The following is a 19,100-nucleotide window of genomic DNA, read 5'->3' as shown; positions in this document are numbered from 1 at the left end:
TCGTCTTTGTTTTAAACACATAAGAGTGTATAGAGATGTGTTTTTTGCATGTGAACTGTGCTTAGATAAGCATATCTGGCTTGGAGACAAGAGCGGCCACAATTTCACGGGCTCAGCACTTTCTGCTTACCGCGCAGAGAGGCGCGTTGCATTGTGGGTACTGCATACCTCGAGGGAGGGCATTGTGAGATGGGTACTAGTGTATACCTTGGGAGGGGGTCCTCAGACACTGTTTAAGGGGAGATGGGGGTACTACTGGTCTGCCTCGGGGGAGTGTCAATGCTCATCGGGGGGGAGAAATTTTTTTTTCTTAGTGTGGGTGAACTCCCCCTTTTTTTTTTTTTTTTTGTCGGGCTGTTGAAGACAAGTTCGGCCTTGACAATGAGATGCTAAGACATCAGCTGATTGATTAGTTGATGAAGTGAAAATGCCGTAGAGTCTTTTTTTTTTTTTTTAGAAAAGATATTTTTTTTTTTTTTTTCTCCCCTTGAGGATTGAAGAAGAAAAAGGGGGGAAATAAAAAAGAGAATTGAAATGCATTTGTATGGGTGTATGTTTTCCTTGTGCTTTCGAAGACACAAATATAATGGGGAGACACAGATTATTATAATTTTTTTTATTGTGTTGGAGAGATTACTTTGAAAATGGTGCCAAATGGTAATGCCCTGTGCCGTGAATGTGGAAATGGTGTTATGTCATGGTGTATGCTGGAGAAATTGTATGTCATAGGATTCAGCAATACTAGTGTATGCTATTTGAATTCACCCTTACTTGAGATCTTTGCAAGAGAATTGTTGCTATGGAGAGTTATTATTATTGTTATTATTAATAATTATTATACTTGAGATGTGTCACGGGAGTTTGCTGAAGTATAATTATCATTACGGGAGAATTGTTTTACGAGAGATTTGAGATATTTCATGGGAGATTATTCTATAATTATTACAGATAATTATTCACGGAGAGTTATTACAATGAATTAATGGGAGAAGTCTTGTGTTAATTATTTGTTGAGTTTTTGTAACTTTGGAGAATATTTCAGTGATTCACGGGGATGAGTTTTGCTGAATCTTGATGAAAAGCTGGCTGAATCTTGGTGAATGTTGAATCTTGCTGAACTTTTGCTGAATTCCTTGGAGAATGGACAAGCATTGACATTGGTGATATATAATAACTGATACTAGTGATTTTGATGATAGCAATTTTGTGGTGATTTTGCTGATAGTGATATTTCTGATACTGATTTTTTTATACTAATACGTGGGTGCTGTAATGTTATCAAGGGTGGTCAAATCTTTTTTGATTTTGGGAGGAACTAACAACACATTATTTTAGTTTTTTTCCTTTTTTTATGTGTTCAGCAGATAATTGCTTGACATCTGGTGAGTTACGGGAGATAGTGAACAAGGACGTTGATTTTTCTTTTCTCCTTTTTTGGAAATTAGCCATCGCTGACACAAGTTTTTTTTACCATGGGTGAATTTGAGTTTATTTTTTCTCTCCAGTTGGTGTGAATATTTTTTAATATCTCAGTTCGTGACTTAGAGTCATTGTTCGGGAACGTGTTTGTGTTTCAGCTATTTGATGCTATAGAGAAATACATGGAAGAATTTTTTGCACGTTTTGAATGCATACGTAGTGGCACTACATTTTTTCTCTGGATATTTGTGTTCCAGAAATTGTGAGTTTTCTAGCACAATACCTTTGTTGTATTTGTGACAACTTTGTGAGAGATAGGAAACTTGGTTAATTTTTCTAGTGGCCTATGTCGTAGTGCATATGGAGAAGTCTTGGCTAAGACACTGTGAGTTGGGAATTCTGTTAGAAGGAGTTGTGGCATATTGGTGATTTTTTCTAGAATTTTCTAGACAGTTTTTATTTGCCGAGTTTTTGCCCTTTTTTTTTAGCAGTTATGCTAAACGGAGAGTGTTTTTATAGTTTTTGACTATAACATTGAGTTATTCTCTGGAGATTTGGAGTTATAATTGAGATATATTTTTTGGAGTTATAATTGGAGGTATATATTATTTTGGAGTTATGATTTGAGATATAATATATGGAGATATATTTTTGGCCATTTTTGATATTTGCCAATGGTGATGAGAGCTATGTTTAGTTCAATTATTTTGCAGCCATCTTTGTTGCAAATGGAGACACATATTTGGAGATTATGGGGCAATATTTGTGAGTGTGTGAGTTAGTTGCCTTGAGTGCACATTTTTTGGAGATATATTTTTTGGAGCCTTGTGTTGTTCCACATGGAGTATTTTGTATTTGTCGAAATAGAGGTGATTATTCTCTATTCCTGGAGTAGTGTTTTTTTTTTTTATTTATGGCTATTGGAGAAATAAGAGAGAAATATAAGGGGGTTGGTTATTAACCAAATGGAGGAAATATTTTTATATCCGGAGTGGTGTTATTATTAATATGGTGTCTCATAATTATATATGGAGTTGGAATTAATCTTTGCCGGGTGACCTTTTTTTGTGGCTATGGGAGTTTTTTCGAGCCAAGAGGAGATTTCTGTGGTTCTTTCTCTTTGGTTTCGTGACTATTTAGAGGCGAGTGGCATTATTGCATTAAGAGTCCTATGGAGATGTGTGCATTTTTTTATGTTCACAAGTGTATTATTCTTGGAGGCATATAATTTGGGGCAGAGTCATGGTGAGAGAATAAGTCTTCGAGACAAATTTTTGAACACATAAGTCATATCCTGGAGTTAATTCTGTGAAATGTGTCTGTTAGACCTTTTTTTTGAGAATCATGAGTTTCCAAACTTGTGTGTCTGACTAGACAATTTTTATGCTACTGTCTGAGCATACGTCCGCAGGCGATTTTTCTGCTGACAAGCGATGTGATGAGCTGTGTGCTGATTTTTTTCCTCCGAGGACAATTGATCAGAATTTTCGCAATATCTGGAAATGTTGACAATAGCATTTCACGAAAGTGCATGGGTAAGAGTTTGCTTTCTGGCAAATTCCATAACTTTACATGGAGCATTTCTTGGGGAAAAATGCTGGGAGTTATGTATATCATACATGCATTATGTATTTTGTGATTGGGGAAATTTACTTGTGATTATCCTTTTTTTATCTTTATTTTTATTTTTTCTTCCTTTCCCTATGAGAGATATAATTTGGGGATTGAACTTAAATAGCATTTTTTTTATCGGGTGATGTGATTTATCGGGAGTTGCTGTTTACGTAAATGGGAGTTTGACATTAAGTCTCATTGTGATTAATTGTATGAGCAGTAAAGGGGTTTTAGCTGTTAAAAGTTGGAGATTTTTACTGATTTTGTGGGTTGTTTAAATATCAGAGCTTGAGAGAACATTTTTTTTTTTGGGTGGGCGGGTGTGTTACGAGATTCTTTTTTGTTTTTTTTTTCCTTGGGTTCATTACGATTTTTTCTTTTTTTTTATGAGCACATTTCGAGGTTTGAAATGTGAGTGCAGAATTCCGTGGAGTTGCTGTGATTTCTGAGTTGTGTGTGTGCTGATGTGTGAGTTTGGAGAATTGAGTTGGAGAACTAGAACTTGGTGTTCTTTTTCCCTTGAGAGTTGCGATAATGATTTATGATTTAGTAGTCATATTAAGGGAGTTAATTGGGAGACGTTCAGTTAGTATTTCTGACTTTTTGAGATCATTGTTTGATAGAAGTAGTATGTCTGGGTTAATTTTCTTGGATTGACCAAAGACTCGACTGACATACTAACACACACCAAAAAGTCGTTTCCCGACGCCAGCAAGATGTCCACCAGCCGTGTGCAGAGAGGTTGCTGTTATTTTACCCCAGGGTGATTACAAGAATTTCCACGTGGGTGTTCAAGAGAATTCTACAGCGTCTTTTGGGGATCTGCAGAAGTCGTGAGAAGTCTTCTACAATGAGGGAGGCATTCCGTCTTCCTACAGTCTACTGTCTGTGCAGCTAGTTGCAGACAAGCAAAGAGGGATATTCAAGAAATGCGGATAAAATGAGAGAAAATGCGTCTAGTGCTATTTGGAGATAAAGCGTGATAAGACTTTATTTTATAATGCCAGAGACGTGCAGTTTTTACTTGTATTTTATTTTAAGCCGGCCAGTGTGTTTTGTATTATATAAGCAATTTTGCTAGGCGGGGGCTAGCATTGAGGTGGCCGAGCTATGTAAGGCCTAGGGTTTTTGATTAATGATATATTGTCCATGTGTTCTCAGTGACCTATGGAATGTGGAGAACAGTGCAGAGGTAACGACCTGAGAGTAGCTGATGAATGAGTTTCTGGGGATGGCGTGAGATAAAAATGCTTAGTTCGACAAGTCAATGTACTGAGTTTATTAACTCTTCTCAAAGTGCCTTTGTGAAACTGGATGCAGCTAGAACCGTGAGGCGCTAACGAAGTGTGTGTTCGTATGTGCGTGTGCTCCTCTTTCTGTTAAAAGAGTGTCATACCCAAGCCTATGAGAGGATTTTGACAAAGGGTCTTCAAGACACAGGCAAGATGCAGTGGCGTTCGCCGGGAGTTTTTTATTAACTGTGTTTAAGTGTTCCGGCTGCTTGGGTGAGTGTTGAAGTGCTTTAGCCAAAGACTGGCTTGTTGTCTGTTTGACATTTTTATGATAATATCCAATGTTTCACCTATGATTGTCAATCTTGTGTGTGTACTTACCGGGATGTGTTGTGTCTTTGAAACAGACGATTCTGGTACTTCTGGAATGGAGAGGGACAAAGAGTTCCCAGATGGGTGTAGACTTTTTTGGTGACTAATGATTACTATCAGACATTGTACTATTCGGGTTTTTTTGAGTTAGTCTGTAAGACTTGATTATCCATTATTTATTCGTTGTAATAAAACGTTAATGTTATGACGCGAACCTTTCTCATTTTCATTACCTGTTAGAATGGAGAGAAAGAGGTGGAGAGAGAGAGAGAGGTGTCGGTGCTAGAGAGAGAGAGAGAGAGAGAGAGAGGGATTGCCGAGAGAGAGAGAGAGAGAGAGGGATTGCCGAGAGAGAGAGAGAGAGAGAGGCTGTGTGTTGGTTTGCCTTCCGTTTCGTGCTCACGCTTACCTAATGAATAATGGGGGGGGGAATCCCCCCATGACATATATATTACATATATATATATATATATATATATATGGATATATATATATATATATATATATATATATAGATATATAGATATATATATATATATATATATATATATATGATAGATATATATATATATATATATATATATATATATAGATATATATATAGATATATATATAATATATATATATATATATATATATATATATATATAGATATATATATATATATATATATATACTAATATATATACACTATATATACATACATATATAACATATATAGTATATATATATATATATATATATATATATATATATATATATATACATATATATTATTATATATACATATATATACATATATTACATATATATATATATATATATATATAATATATATATATATATATATCTATATATATATCTATATATATATCTATATATATATATATATATATTATATATATATATATATATATATATATATATATATAAAATTAGACAAGATGCTATCATGCTTGTATATATTCTAAAAAAAAGTGTTAACATTGATAGATCATTGGAATATACATCATTTATATATATATATATATATATATATATATATATATATATATATATATATATAAATAAATGATGTATATTCCAATGATCTATCAATGTTAACACTTTTTTTTAGAATATAATACAAGCATGTAGCATCTTGTCTAATTTTGTAAGGGGACGAGATGCCTATAGGTACGAAGATATGCTATTTCAACACCACTGATATACTACCTGCTTTGTTGCTATCTCAGCAAGAGATCAATTTGAAGTATATTTCATTCATGATGGTAGATCTGAACTGCAGGTTAAACTGATATGATGTGAAAAGTAAAAACTTAGAAATTCAATAAAAAGTGCAGATAACTTAACTACAATTTTTTCCTTTGTTTTTATCAGAATTGCAGATAATTTCAAGTAGTTCTTCCCAACACTTTTCCTTTAGTATTTTGTCATAATCATCTTTTCTCATGTCCCACATGGCTGGACATTGTTCAACTTCATCAAAGAAAATGTCAGTGTTAAAACAACTAGTCTCAATTTTGACATGTAGCACAGGCAAGTCATCAAGGTCCATATGAACAGACACTATTAGTAAACATGTGTATCTCGAACCACACAGAATCTGCATGGTTACAAGGGAAACTCGATCTGCGTGGATGCCGCGGCAGTTTGGGGTGGTGGACGGATTGATACTGTATAGAAGCAATATTAAGCCTCATCGATTTGGAAAAAATTGGGCGGGAAAGAGGTGCCAATATACTTCTATAGCCCATAAATTCACTAATGACAACTTTTACACTGGCTAAAATCACAAATCTGGCATCTCAGGGCTTCAGTTCTGCTTCTGACTTCAAGGGAAAATGTACGGTCTGTCTCTGTCTCACATGATGTCTTTTTGTAAATTTGCTCATAAATATACCAAGGGGTTGCTGTTGGTTTTTCTTCTCGTCTTTTACGATAGGGTCAGTTGTAAATGTAATTTTGCAAAAAAACGGCAAACAAATATTAGAAAAAACATGTTCAAATAAAAAAAGTTACTGAATCTTCATTCTCAGTAAATTTACATAAATATTTTTCAATAAATATGCTAATGATTTGTTACTGATTTTATTTCTTATCTGTTTTGATACTGAGTCACCTGTAATTATAATTTTACAAAATAAAATAAAATTATTTATTAGAAAAAATATATATAAGTTGTAAAATTTATGATTGTCTTGTAAAAGGGGTTGTAAATAGTAATTTTCTACTTCTTGTGGAAGATAAAGAAAATTGTTTAGAATTTTTTTTTTCACCATGTGCATTTGCATATCTTCCCCTTTCCATTGATGTTTTTTCATAAATTGACCAACCTCAAAGTTTACCAGGCCTGAAAAGCTGCATATTGATTTATTTATCCGTCCACTAAGGGTTAAAGAACACGCCACCCAGATTAACAAACTGTAACCCTGGTTCCCTTTCTGTTTTTGTATATAAAGGTCTGTCAACTTCTATTATATTCAGTGTGAACTTGAAAACGTAGAATATACTACGAAAGTACTAGTTCCAAGTCCCCAGTTTTTCACTCACCTTTCTACCATGGATTTACGGATATGCCCAAGTACTTGTTCCTTTGTGCTACATTGGAGATATGTATATACCATATATACATATACTATACAGTATATGTAAAAAAAATCTTCTGTTGACACAGGATACGTCTCAAGTATAGAAGGCCCATTAAAACACTCTGGTTTAGATATAAGGACTATATTTCGGTGGACTGACTTCCACCCTTATCAAGTAGTGAATGACAGAAGTAGTTGTTGTTTCAGATCAGAAGTAGTTACATTGGCAAAATATATGGTGGGAGATATGCCCTTACGTGATGCCTGGGGTCACTGCTAAGCCAACATTGGTTCTGTTAATTGCCTTAACCCACTCCATCGTTGCCTCAAGGAAGATATTGTCTATATGATCAGAGTCCCAGGCTCCATTGGAAAGGTTGATCTATTACTTTGTTGTTTTATCAGTAAAGATCCTACCAACTGACGTCTGTATCAACAGCTACTCTTGTATAAAATTTAGGATGAGTTCCAATTCATGGCATGGTTCACGTTATTTAAATGATGGAAAATTGCCGAACTATGTTGTCCATAGCTAACATGACTTATCACAAACCCTACATGGAATTTCATGAACTACATTTCTAGAAACTGGTTTAGAAACTGTTGAATGTTAATTAAGGATCTCTTGCTTTAGATCCTTCCCTCCGAACGACCTGCAGGAGATCCTTCAGATAGAAATGAAGAACCCACTTGAGATCTCTTGGACTGGCATATTACATCTGCTACAGATCCATTTGTTTAAAGGACTGGTAACAAATCCTTCAGAATAATTGAAGGACCTCCTCATGGTCCAGCTATAATAGAAGGATTTGAAATTTCCTCTTGGGCAGTTGATGGCATATCTGGTACCCCTTGACTACATTCCTTTCTTACATTTTTCGACTTGCTTGTGGATAAAGCAATGGAGTCAATGCTTCACGGCTGCTTGCTGAATTGAATCTTAATGTAGTTCTGTGCAGTATCTGATGAATTATGCATATTTCTTTCCTCTACAAAATAATTGCATATGATGCACACCCTAGATTAAAGCTGTCACCATGTTCACCTCCACAGTTGGCTCATTTTGGACTGTTCTTACATTCTCCATGAGACTCTTGGCAGCCTCTTACAAGTATCTCCGACTCACATTCCAATTTCCATTATCAAGATGTAATTACATGTCCAAACATCTAGCAATAAAAAAAACAATGAGGGGATGGAATATGAGGTTTCACTTTTATTTTGCACCAAGCTGAAGATATTGTTTTTGGCAGTTTCCAGTTAAACATCAGTATCAATAGTGGTTATGGATTGTCCTTTTTCATTATTGTCTTTGCCTCTTAAAAGATTTTGCTCTTTATTTCTCAAAGAAATTTTTCTTCTTTAAATCCTAACAGAAGTTTTTCTTCTTTAAATTCTAGAATTTTCTTCTCACATCATCAAATCCATAATTACTCACGTGCTATACTACAATTGCAAGTTCTCAGGTGTACAGCTGACTTAATGGTTATTTACCAATTCCACCTTTTTTAATTCTTTGCTTTCTACCTTTCTACAAGTGTTTGTCCTTCTATAAATACCTTTCCCTTACCAAAATCGAGGCTAACATTCTCTGCAAGAGCACTTACAGACATGTCAGCAACAAAATATATTCACTGTTCATAATACAATACATCTTTGCCTCTTGTTAACTTATGAAATGAATATTTTTTTATGGATGAACTTCCACTGGGCATACTGGTTCTTTCATGGTTGTGTCTGAATACCTGTCAAAATAAATGGGCCACATTTCTGTTATGATCCACATGTTTCTTTGGTCTAAGCATGTTTACAATAGCGTAAATATTGATACACCCAAAGCTTATAACAAAAATAGTAAGCATATACTCAAAATCATCAGTTCCCTCAAATGACTCTTGTCCCAGCAGCCAGAGTGCACCACCAGTGATGTGAACAATAAAGCAGCAGAAAACTGATACTACATATAAAATGGAGTACTCTATCTTTACTTACCGGAGGGAAGGCAAACTCTAAGTTTGGCCAATAAACCAAGTACAAGCCCTGCTATTTTCTTTTACTTCTTCTCAACTGCCAAGCAAGCTTGTGACTTGAAACTTATAGCTACTTGAATGTTAAGTATGAGTCACAGAATTAATAGAATATGTGGGTTGCTACTTTTCAAATCCTGTCTTATAATGTATCTAGCACAAAATGCACCATAATTATAATAATTATTATACAAACACATGGCATCATCAACTAAAGCAAACTAGCCTTTTTTCAGATTTTAGAATTCCCATTTTTTGTAATACCTGTACAAGCTCACTATGCTACTGTTGTCATATACGCTTTTACTGGTACTTTTAATCTGTATGCCTTAAAGCAAATATACAGAGAAAGTGGAAACATGATTCATGGGTGTGAGGGTGGATGGTGGAAGGAAATAGCTTCTTATACTTAGTATAAGTAGCCATAAGATAGAAACCTAGATCACTATTCATGAAACTGCAACTGCAACTTTGTGCTCCAAGTAAATTCTGAGAAATGCCAATGACTTTGTACAAGTTAGTTATGTAATAGCACAAGCACATGATGCAAAACATGTTGAATATGTAATGGTTCATTTAAAAAAGGATATCAACAATATGAATATGGTATTACTGAATATTACTTTACTTACTTTGGACTTTTTTCCATTTCTGGTATCTTTTCCTGAAGCCAGCCAATATACTGAAAAATAGATAAAACCATCCATAAGTGTATGTATATGTATACATAAATATATACTATAAGTAATCCCTCAATTATCCAGATTAATAGAGCCAAGGACCTGCCGGATAATGTTGAAATCCGGATATTGGGAAGTAAAATAAAGCTAGGGGTGTAGAAGGGAACACTCCCTACCCTTCCTCACCAAACACTGTATATACATAATTGTGCTAAACACTTAATACGTATATAAGGGATTTTGACGAAGGAAAAATCTATTTCTGGGTGATTGGCTCGTGTCGCCCTATGAAAGGATCCTTAATATCATTCTTTCTAGGTAAAATTAGCCTAAAATTACCAGAGAAAAACAAAATTAAGAAAATGTCAGTAAAACTGACTCGCTCACTCTTAAAAAGAAGTGTCGGTATGATAATAGGGGCGAGTGTGGAACACTACCACGAGACAAACACCAATTAGAACTTCCTATCAGAATCCCCCCAAGAGAGAGCTGATACCAACGGGCGATGCAGCCTCTACTACTACTACTAGAGGACGCCACGGACAGCAGCGCCCCTAGCGGACATCCTTAATTAAAACAACTAAATACATCTTGTCCTGCAAGGGGGGGGAACAAACCATAAAGGGGGGGTGTTTATAGGGCGACACGAGCCAATCACCCAGAAATAGATTTTTACCTTCGTCAAAATCCCTTTTCTGGGCTCAGCTCGTGTCGGCTATGAAAGAGTACCAGAGAAACAGACAAGATGGAAAAAAGGGACAATGAAAAACAGCGTAAAATGATGGATATAATATAAGTAAATCAATTACAGCATACAAACTAAGCACTTAAACTAACTTATACTAAACAGTAAAATAATAGAACGTTAGTAATCTTAAAGTACTTAAATGGTAATTACAGTAAATTACAGTGATGCATGTAATATAAAGAAAAAGGGGGTTTACTTAACAAAATTACAAAAATATACAAAACTCATGTGTCCTACCCTAGCATAAAAATAAGGGTAGGTACATCTGAAATCCATCATTAATACAAGTATTGCAAAATATATACAAACACATTGTGTCCTACCCTAGCATAAAAATAAGGGTAGGTACACTGAAGTTCATCATAAATACAAAAATGGTGAATATTATACAAACATATTGTGTCCTCCCCTAGCATAAAAATAAGGGTAGGTACACTGAAGTACATTATCAGTAGTGTGATCAGTGGGATGTCTAGCAAAAAAATAAGGGACAATCCACTATATGATTCAACGGCTAAGGCTATGATATTCGAGTAGCCTGGCGATAGGGTGAGGCATGTTTGCTGAGTAGGTAGAAAGGAGACCTGGATCTATACTACAACTACTATACAGTATCAGGGGAAACTATGTTTCCCTTCTGCTACTGCTGAAAACTTTAAAAGATTTCCAAGGACTTTAAATAATGTCGTTTAAAGACTGTCGGGGGATTTCCATCCAGTATACTTTTTAAGATCCTCAAAATTCATATGTTAGAAATAATTAATCGAGGTGGCTACTCCCCTGATATCATGTGCTTTTGGGAAAGACTCAGGGTTGGCTTGCTTAATGAAGTAAAGGATTTGTTGTCTAATACCTTTTACTGACAAGGTACCACCTTTTTCTCTCATGAAGAGAGCACCTGAGGATCTTGAAGAATACGAGATAGAAAGGATCTAAGAGTTGATACTGGGCAGAGAGAAGGATCCTGTGGAAGTGGAAGGGATAACCTTCCAAGGAGCCCACCTTGCAAGAGGATCCTCATTTTTTGGCTAAAAAGCTACGATCCGGAGCAAGTAGAACTTCTCCTGATGGGAGGAATTCCACATGACCCGCATCCCTGGATAGAGCCGACAGTTCTGAAATTCTGGCTCCTGAGGCTAGGCTTAATAAGAATAATGTCTTCCTCAGGAGCATTATGAATGTACAGGATGAGTTGTCAGTATCTGAAGCTAGTTTTGAGGACAAATAATTCAAGAACCATGAAACTGTAGTAGGCCTCTGAGAAGGTCTAAGTCTAGCACAGGCTGTAGAGATAGATGTGAAATAAGATTCAGTCAGATCTATCTGAAAACCTACTTGAAAGATTTTCTTCAAAGCCGATTTATGAGTGGTAATCGTGCTAGCTGCTAAACCTTTTTCAAACAAGGACCTGAAAAAAGGATATAGCCAAATTAACTGTCATGGTTGTAGTGTTCGATTCTCTCAAGAAAGATGCTAATATTTAACAGCTGAGTCATATTGTCTAATGGTTGACTCTCTCTTATCTGATTCTAGGAAGAGAATATTCTGTGGGTCAATATCAGCATCTTTATTAGCCGCAAACTTCATGAAGTCCATAAAGTTAGGGGTCTGGAGAATCCTGAGGAAGCGAACACAGTCCTCTATTTGTACTGATTGTGATAGCTTGGGATTGGGGATCCGTTGAGGTCGGAGACCCCAATTCCAGAAGGAGAGGATACCAGTTGCTCTTGGGCCAGTCCGGAGCAATCAGAGCTACTATCCCTTTGAAAGACCTTAGTTTGCTTAGGACCTTCAAGAGAAGATTCACTGGAGGAAAAAATATAAATTCTCCTCCACTGATTCCAATCCAACGACAGGGCGTCCGTGGCATAAGCCAGAGGATCCAGGTTTGGGGGCCACATAGCAAGGGAGCTTGTGGTTCGCTTGTGAGGCGAAGAGATCCACTTGAAGACCTGGGACTCTCCGGCCTACCACTGGAATGACCCGTTCGTCCAGAGACCACTCTGATTCCAGAGGAACTGACCGGGACAGGGCGTCTGCTATCACATTCCTTACTCCTGCCAGGTGAGTGGCAGACAGATGCCATTTGTGTTTGTTTGCTAGGGCAAAGATGGCTATCATGCATGATTCACATGCTTGGATTTGGACCCTCCTCTGTTGATGCAATGAACTACTACTGCACTGTCCAAAACTAGCCTTAGATGAGACTTCTTCGGGGGAAGCAGTCTCTTCAGAGATAAGAAATACTGCCATTGCTTCCAACCACGTTTATGTGGAGCTGGCGCAAATTGAAACTGACCAAGTCCCCTGAACCTGGTTTGAACTGAGAGTATCCCCCCCACCCGGACAGGGATGCATCCGTGTGAATGGTTAACACTGGGAGGGGATATTGAAGGGGTACTTTCTTGGCTATAAGTTCTTTACTTTTGACCAAGGCCGTAGTTGGTGCGGAGGATCGTTGGGGATTATGACCAACTTGTCTCGATATTTGGAGTTTGCTCTTGACCGCCAAAATTCGATTTATATCTTTCAGCCTTGCTTTCAGAAGGATATCCAGTTACCGAAGCAAAACACTAGAGACCCTAGGAGGCTCTCCTGGTTTCTTCTTGACGTTTGCTTGCATTTGAGAAATTGTCTGACAGATTTTGCTATTTCCTTCCGTTTGGCCACTGGAATTGACAGATTGTGGGAAGACAAATCCCATTGGATTCCTAGCCACTGAAAACGAGATTCCGGAGTAAGTCTGGATTTCGTTTTGTTTATCTGAAACCCCAGATGTTCCAGAAAGTGAATACCTTTTTGGTGGCTTTGAGACATTCCTCGACTGTTGGTGCCCAGATCAACCAATCGTCGAGGTATGCTGCTACCATGATTCCCTGAGCTCTCAATTGTTGAACAACCACTTCTGCTATTTTTGTGAATACCCTGGGGGCTACATTCAGACCGAAGGGCATCACTTTGAATGAGAATGTTTGATTTCCTAGCCTGAATCCTAGGAATGGGCGGAAGTGCCTGGCTATAGGGATATGAGAGTATGCGATCTGTAAGATCGATGGAGCATGTGACGGCTCCACGCGGAAGTAAGGTCCTTACTTGCGAGAGGGTAAGCATCTTGAACTTGTCGCAACGATGAAAGAGTTTAGCTTTGACAAGTCTAAGATTACCCTTCTTTTTGTTGAGCCTTTCTTTGGCACGCTGATAAGCGACCTTGAAATTTTTAGATGTTTGACTCTCGCAATAGCTCCTTTCTGAAGGAGTTCTTCCGCGTAATCCTGTCAATTCCTTTGACGGTATCTGATGGAATGATTTGATTGGAGGAGGATCTTTGATCCAACTCCAGCCCAATCCTTTGACACTATGCTCTGTGCCCAATTGCTGAACCCCCACCTGTGGCGGAAAGGAAGAACCGAACTAGCCTCCTCCACCTGGGAGCCTCATTGTTGATGGGCGGGTTGGGTTGGCCACCACGCCCTCCTCTGAACTGTCTGCTCCTCGTACCCCTTGGCCTGCGCCACGTTGACGAAAGTAACTCTCGCCCTACCTGCTCGGCTGAGTGTAGCCTTGAGGCCTCATATGCAGGGTTGAAGGCCGGCGAGATAGCGTAGGAAGTGGATGGCTGAGATTGCGGGGGCAACAGAGGATAGGCTGGGTCTGCTTTGAACTGGCAGGTTGTCCCTGTTGGGGTAACCGGACCGCCTGCACAAATTGCTGCTGTTGCTGGAGTTTTTATATGGCTGGAACCTCTTACCAGCCTTCCTTCGGTTTTCTTGCCAGCAGTGGGAACGGATTCCTGTTTCCTCTTTGAGGAAATACCCCACCTAGCTCTAAGGCTCTGGTTGAGCCTAGCAGCTTCATGGTGTACCTCGTTAACCGCGGACTCTGGGAAGAGATCCGCTCCCCACATGCTAGCGGCCAAGAGTCTATTAGGCTCATGCCTAATGGTACACTCTTGTAGGACATGCTTCCGGCAGTTCCTCCTAGCCTTGAAGAAGTCAAAAGCGTCCGTTAGACCGTCTGGGAACTGAGATTTCGCCAGAATCTTGAAGCAGCGGTTCCGTAGCATAAGAGAGGGCAGCCATTTCCGTGATTATAAGGGAATTGAGGGACCTGCCAAACCTGGTTTCGCGCATCAAACTCTGCCTGGATTAGGGAATCCGGCAGCCTTGGTAGTTTTCTCGCCGAACTGGTCCATGGCGCAGTCCGGTTTGAGCTTACCAAGCGTGAACGTAGCTGGCAAGTTCTTCTCCACAATTCTCCGAAGAAGGCCGGGAAGAGCGGAGAAGTAGACTCCGCCTCCCTCAACTGTGTGATGGGCTCATCCTTGAGGACTGCCTGAAGGGACTTCTCCACTAATTTCGTGGCGAACGGAAGAGAAACCTCCTCTTCCGTCGCGAAAAATAGTGAAGGGACTCTTGTAGGCCTGGAGTTTTGGTGTTCGTACACTATCCCAGTCCTCAAGGCAGTGAACCCATTCCCGCTGAGCGTGATCTCTACTATACAGGACCGACTCCTTAGAGATCTTGTCTTCCTCGTCAGAGCCGTTGGCGTCAAGCCTAGCATAACCGATGAAAGGCTGCGTCAGACCCGGAGGGGTAAAAACTCGAAGTCCTCAATCCTTCGAGTTCCACACTCCGATGATAGAGATCATTCCATCTTTGAACGGAGCGTAGGCAGCTACTCTCCATGGGTTCTCCATAGAGAAAGCTGGCAAAGAGTCATATGGCGGGAGTTGGAAGATCCCAGTGCTTGACGCTGGGTGAGACTGGGGAGGAACCTGAGATAGCCCAGCTACTCGGTCCTCATTTTCTCTCATCCTGTTAGAGAGATCTTGGATTGATTGGCCAGATTGAGACAGAGTGTTTGACAACTGTGCAAACATCTGTTCGCAACCGTGACCCCAGTGCGGAGATTTGCGAGCCCACCAGCACACCCACCTGTTCCATCACCCCTGCTGAAAAAGCAGAGGGATCAAAGGTGCTAGTACCCGCTACCCTACCGCGTAGCCGGAGTGGAAGCGGTGGAGGCGGGAGAAGGCAGTGAACTCGGCGTGAGCGCGAGCCTTCTCCTTCGAAGCCTTGCTTCTGGAGCTCTTTGGGTGAGAAGAAGCTCGGCCTTGCTTTCAACACCGCATCGGCGTAGGAAGTCGACGACTTCTTAGCCGAAGAAGACGAAGACGACTTCCTAGAAGTCGTCTTGGCTAGAGTCTTCGGTTCTCTCTGTCCCTTCACCTTTGGGGGTACAGAGGGAGAGAGAGCGAGTAGCGGGTATTGGATCTCAGATCCCACCCACAAAGCCTTGGAATGAAGCACTAGAAGAAGGGGGACAGGTTAGAAGATCCAGAAAGCACCCAAAAAAAAAGGAAGAAAGACCTTGGGCTCAAAAACGCCCACACACCTACCTCAACCAACAATCCTCCACCCCTACCGCCATAGGTTCGATGTTAAGGTCCGAGGGCAGCGACGTCCGGGACCGGACTCCTGGGAGGCTACGACCCCAAAGGATTGCTGGAGGTCTTGCTGGATGGAGGCTATCAGCGGGGCAGCGGACAAGGGGTCAACGTAACCCGTCGACTTGCGCGGGGAAGATCTGGACGGCCAGCTTTCTTATCCAGAAATGTAGGGCTGGCCTTTGGCGGCGTTCTTCCCGAAGCCGCCCACCCACAGCTTTCAGGTGGCGAGGGCGACTTCCCTCACACCGGTAGCCTGAAAGAAAGGCGAGATTAGCTGCCAATGGTGGAACGGGGTTAACAAACTTACGACTAAAGTTGTTAGTAAAATGATAAGTTAAGCTTATAACGGAACCTTACCCATCTCCCAGCTGACCGACCAGGTCGTAGCGATGGCTGGCATGGCTTCAGGGTGGGCCAGACGATCGTCTCGTTGTAGGACGTGGCACAGGGGGCGTGAGACCTACACTCATCAATGTCCACCCAGGGTCGAACAGCGTCGCGTTTACACGCTGGGACCTGGCAGTTGGTAGCTGTAAGTGGAAAAGTACATGAGTACCAAGTAAACACTTACAGTCTAACAGATGCTCCGCTGGTGCCGGAGCGATAAGTTAGATTAAACCAGAGCCCCCCGCTAAAATACGTGTGGTACCAGGTTGGTATCCTAGGCTATGGCTCCGCTGATGGCGGAGACACAAAAGGAAACCAACCAGGAGTGGTGGTAATTGGAAACCACGACGGAAAATAGCGGGGATGGTAGATAATAATAATATTACACAATTCATTGTAAAATATTGTACAATTAGGGTATATCCTTAAATTAATTAATAATAATAAAACAAACCTCTCTCCGCCCGTCTACTAGAAGAGTGCGTAGGTAAGAAGTAAGCTCCCTTCCGGTAGCGGGGGAGAGATATAAGGATATAGTAGGCAAGCAACCGACCACTAGTAGTGCCCACCCCGCCCGCTAGCGGAGCCAGTAACCTATAACCAAAGGTGCCCCGGCTGCGACGGAAGGCTCCTTTCGTATAGCAAGGGAGGTGGCTGAGCAACTGGGGAGGGGGGGAGAAGGTCTCGGCGTAACACGGCGGGAGCGAGAGAGGGGGGAGGGATGGCCTACTCCTCCCCGCCTCACCGGCTACCCGCATGGAGACCCTGTACCTCCTGAGTGGTCGCCCTATACCCCCCGCTGGGAGGAACCCCTGGCCACCTCCGAGTAGGAGTGAGAGAAGGCGACTGAGGTTGTCATGACAACCAAGGGGTCCCCCAGCTCCTCCCTATACCAGAAAGAAGGGAGGCAGGGGCAGGGTAAGTGCGATGGACACGTGACCGCAAGTGGCCTAGGCCGCGAGACACACAACCGTGAGAGGGCCACGTGAACCAAGCTGTACCAATACAAGGAACAAGCACCTAGGCTAGCCTAAACACCCTAAATAAAACAATTATATACATCGAAAAGATGGAAGAGACACTTTTAGTAAAAGAGAAAGAAGCCCAGGAGGAGGCAGACTGTTCCAAGAAACAGAAGCCTACTCGGAGCCAGCGATAGCCGATGAAGAGCAAGAGCCGGGATGCTGGGCCGGAATAAAAATAATAATAGCCCTAAATACCGAACTAAGAGAATGGTAGGAGGGCAAAACTAGCTAAAACTCGATGTAAAACAATGAACGTGATAAAGTAAGCCCATAAGTATAAGAAGTCCCAGTATGGAGGACCGGGAATTCTTACGAGGCAGCATGGCCGCCACGAGACAACCGGGGAACCGTATATGACCTATTAAGAGGAAAATACTGGTACCCGGAAGATAAAAATGTGGTAAAATATTACTTATGAGTTACTTAACTTAGCCGTGGCAATTGCAGAGCGTTCCATTGTAGATAGATAAGGATAATCCCGAAATAGCACAGCACAAGGAAAAGTTGCGTCTTGACGCTAGCGCTAAAAATTAAGGATGTCCGCTAGGGGCGCTGCTGTCCGTGGCGTCCTCTAGTAGTAGTAGTAGAGGCTGCATCGCCCGTTGGTATCAGCTCTCTCTTGGGGGGATTCTGATAGGAAGTTCTAATTGGTGTTTGTCTCGTGGTAGTGTTCCACACTCGCCCCTATTATCATACCGACACTTCTTTTTAAGAGTGAGCGAGTCAGTTTTACTGACATTTTCTTAATTTTGTTTTTCTCTGGTAATTTTAGGCTAATTTTACCTAGAAAGAATGATATTAAGGATCCTTTCATAGGCCGACACGAGCTGAGCCCAGAAATATTATTATAACCAACAAACATCACACTTTAATTTGAAAACTGTGCAAAAAGCAATTGTCTACCATATTTTCCCAAATTTGTAACAAAATAAACTTCATAAATACACTTGAAAAACGAAAAAAGCAACTCCCTTTTCTCTCATACCTGACACATTCGGTAAGGTACGTTTTTCATTTACAGCCATAAACACTAAATCTGCTTATAAACAACAACTATCACACTTTAAGCCGAATACTTTAAACAAAAAGTGATAATTTACCTTATTTTCCATCTATTTGTAAAAAAAAAAAAAATAAACTGCATAAATTACACTTAAAAAAACATTCTTTTTCTCTTGTCAGCAATACATAGTTCAGTAGGATACATACATACCGTATTTTCCATTTACTGTAAAATACATTGTACTGTATTGTTCACAAAAAAGGGATTTTGACGTAAGGAAAAATCTATTTCTGGGCGATTGGCTCGTGTCGCCAGCGAAATCCCACCCTACCCATCCCTTCGCCCAAGATTGTCTGCTAACTTCAGGATGGCCACCAGAGGCGCAGCAGTCGGCAGCATGGGATGGAGTAGTAGTAGTACGAGCTGCTCACTCTGTGGGTCGGCTCTCCTCTTGGAGGGTTTTTGTAGTGGGAGATTTCTATTGGCTTTTGGCTCGTGGTAGTGGTCTCACTCGCCTAGTGTTCATACCGACACCCTCTTGGAGGGTGAGCGA

The 19,100-nt window shown here is 40.3% G+C and overlaps 1 protein-coding gene across 1 annotated transcript in view; it reads right to left on the bottom strand.

The window, feature by feature from the left end:
- LOC135216830 (vesicle transport protein USE1-like) overlaps positions 1-19,100 on the bottom strand; it is a 336,942-nt gene that overhangs the window by 97,860 nt on the left and 219,982 nt on the right. The window contains exon 2 of the mRNA XM_064252331.1: positions 9,888-9,937. Coding sequence (XP_064108401.1) covers positions 9,888-9,937 — 50 coding nt within the window. The remainder of the gene's footprint in view (positions 1-9,887; positions 9,938-19,100) is intronic.

This window comes from Macrobrachium nipponense, chromosome 6, assembly GCF_015104395.2.
Source record: "Macrobrachium nipponense isolate FS-2020 chromosome 6, ASM1510439v2, whole genome shotgun sequence".
Classification (NCBI taxonomy): domain Eukaryota; kingdom Metazoa; phylum Arthropoda; class Malacostraca; order Decapoda; family Palaemonidae; genus Macrobrachium; species Macrobrachium nipponense.
Note: the sequence above shows the minus strand (reverse complement) of the source record. Positions and strands in the feature narration are given on the sequence as shown.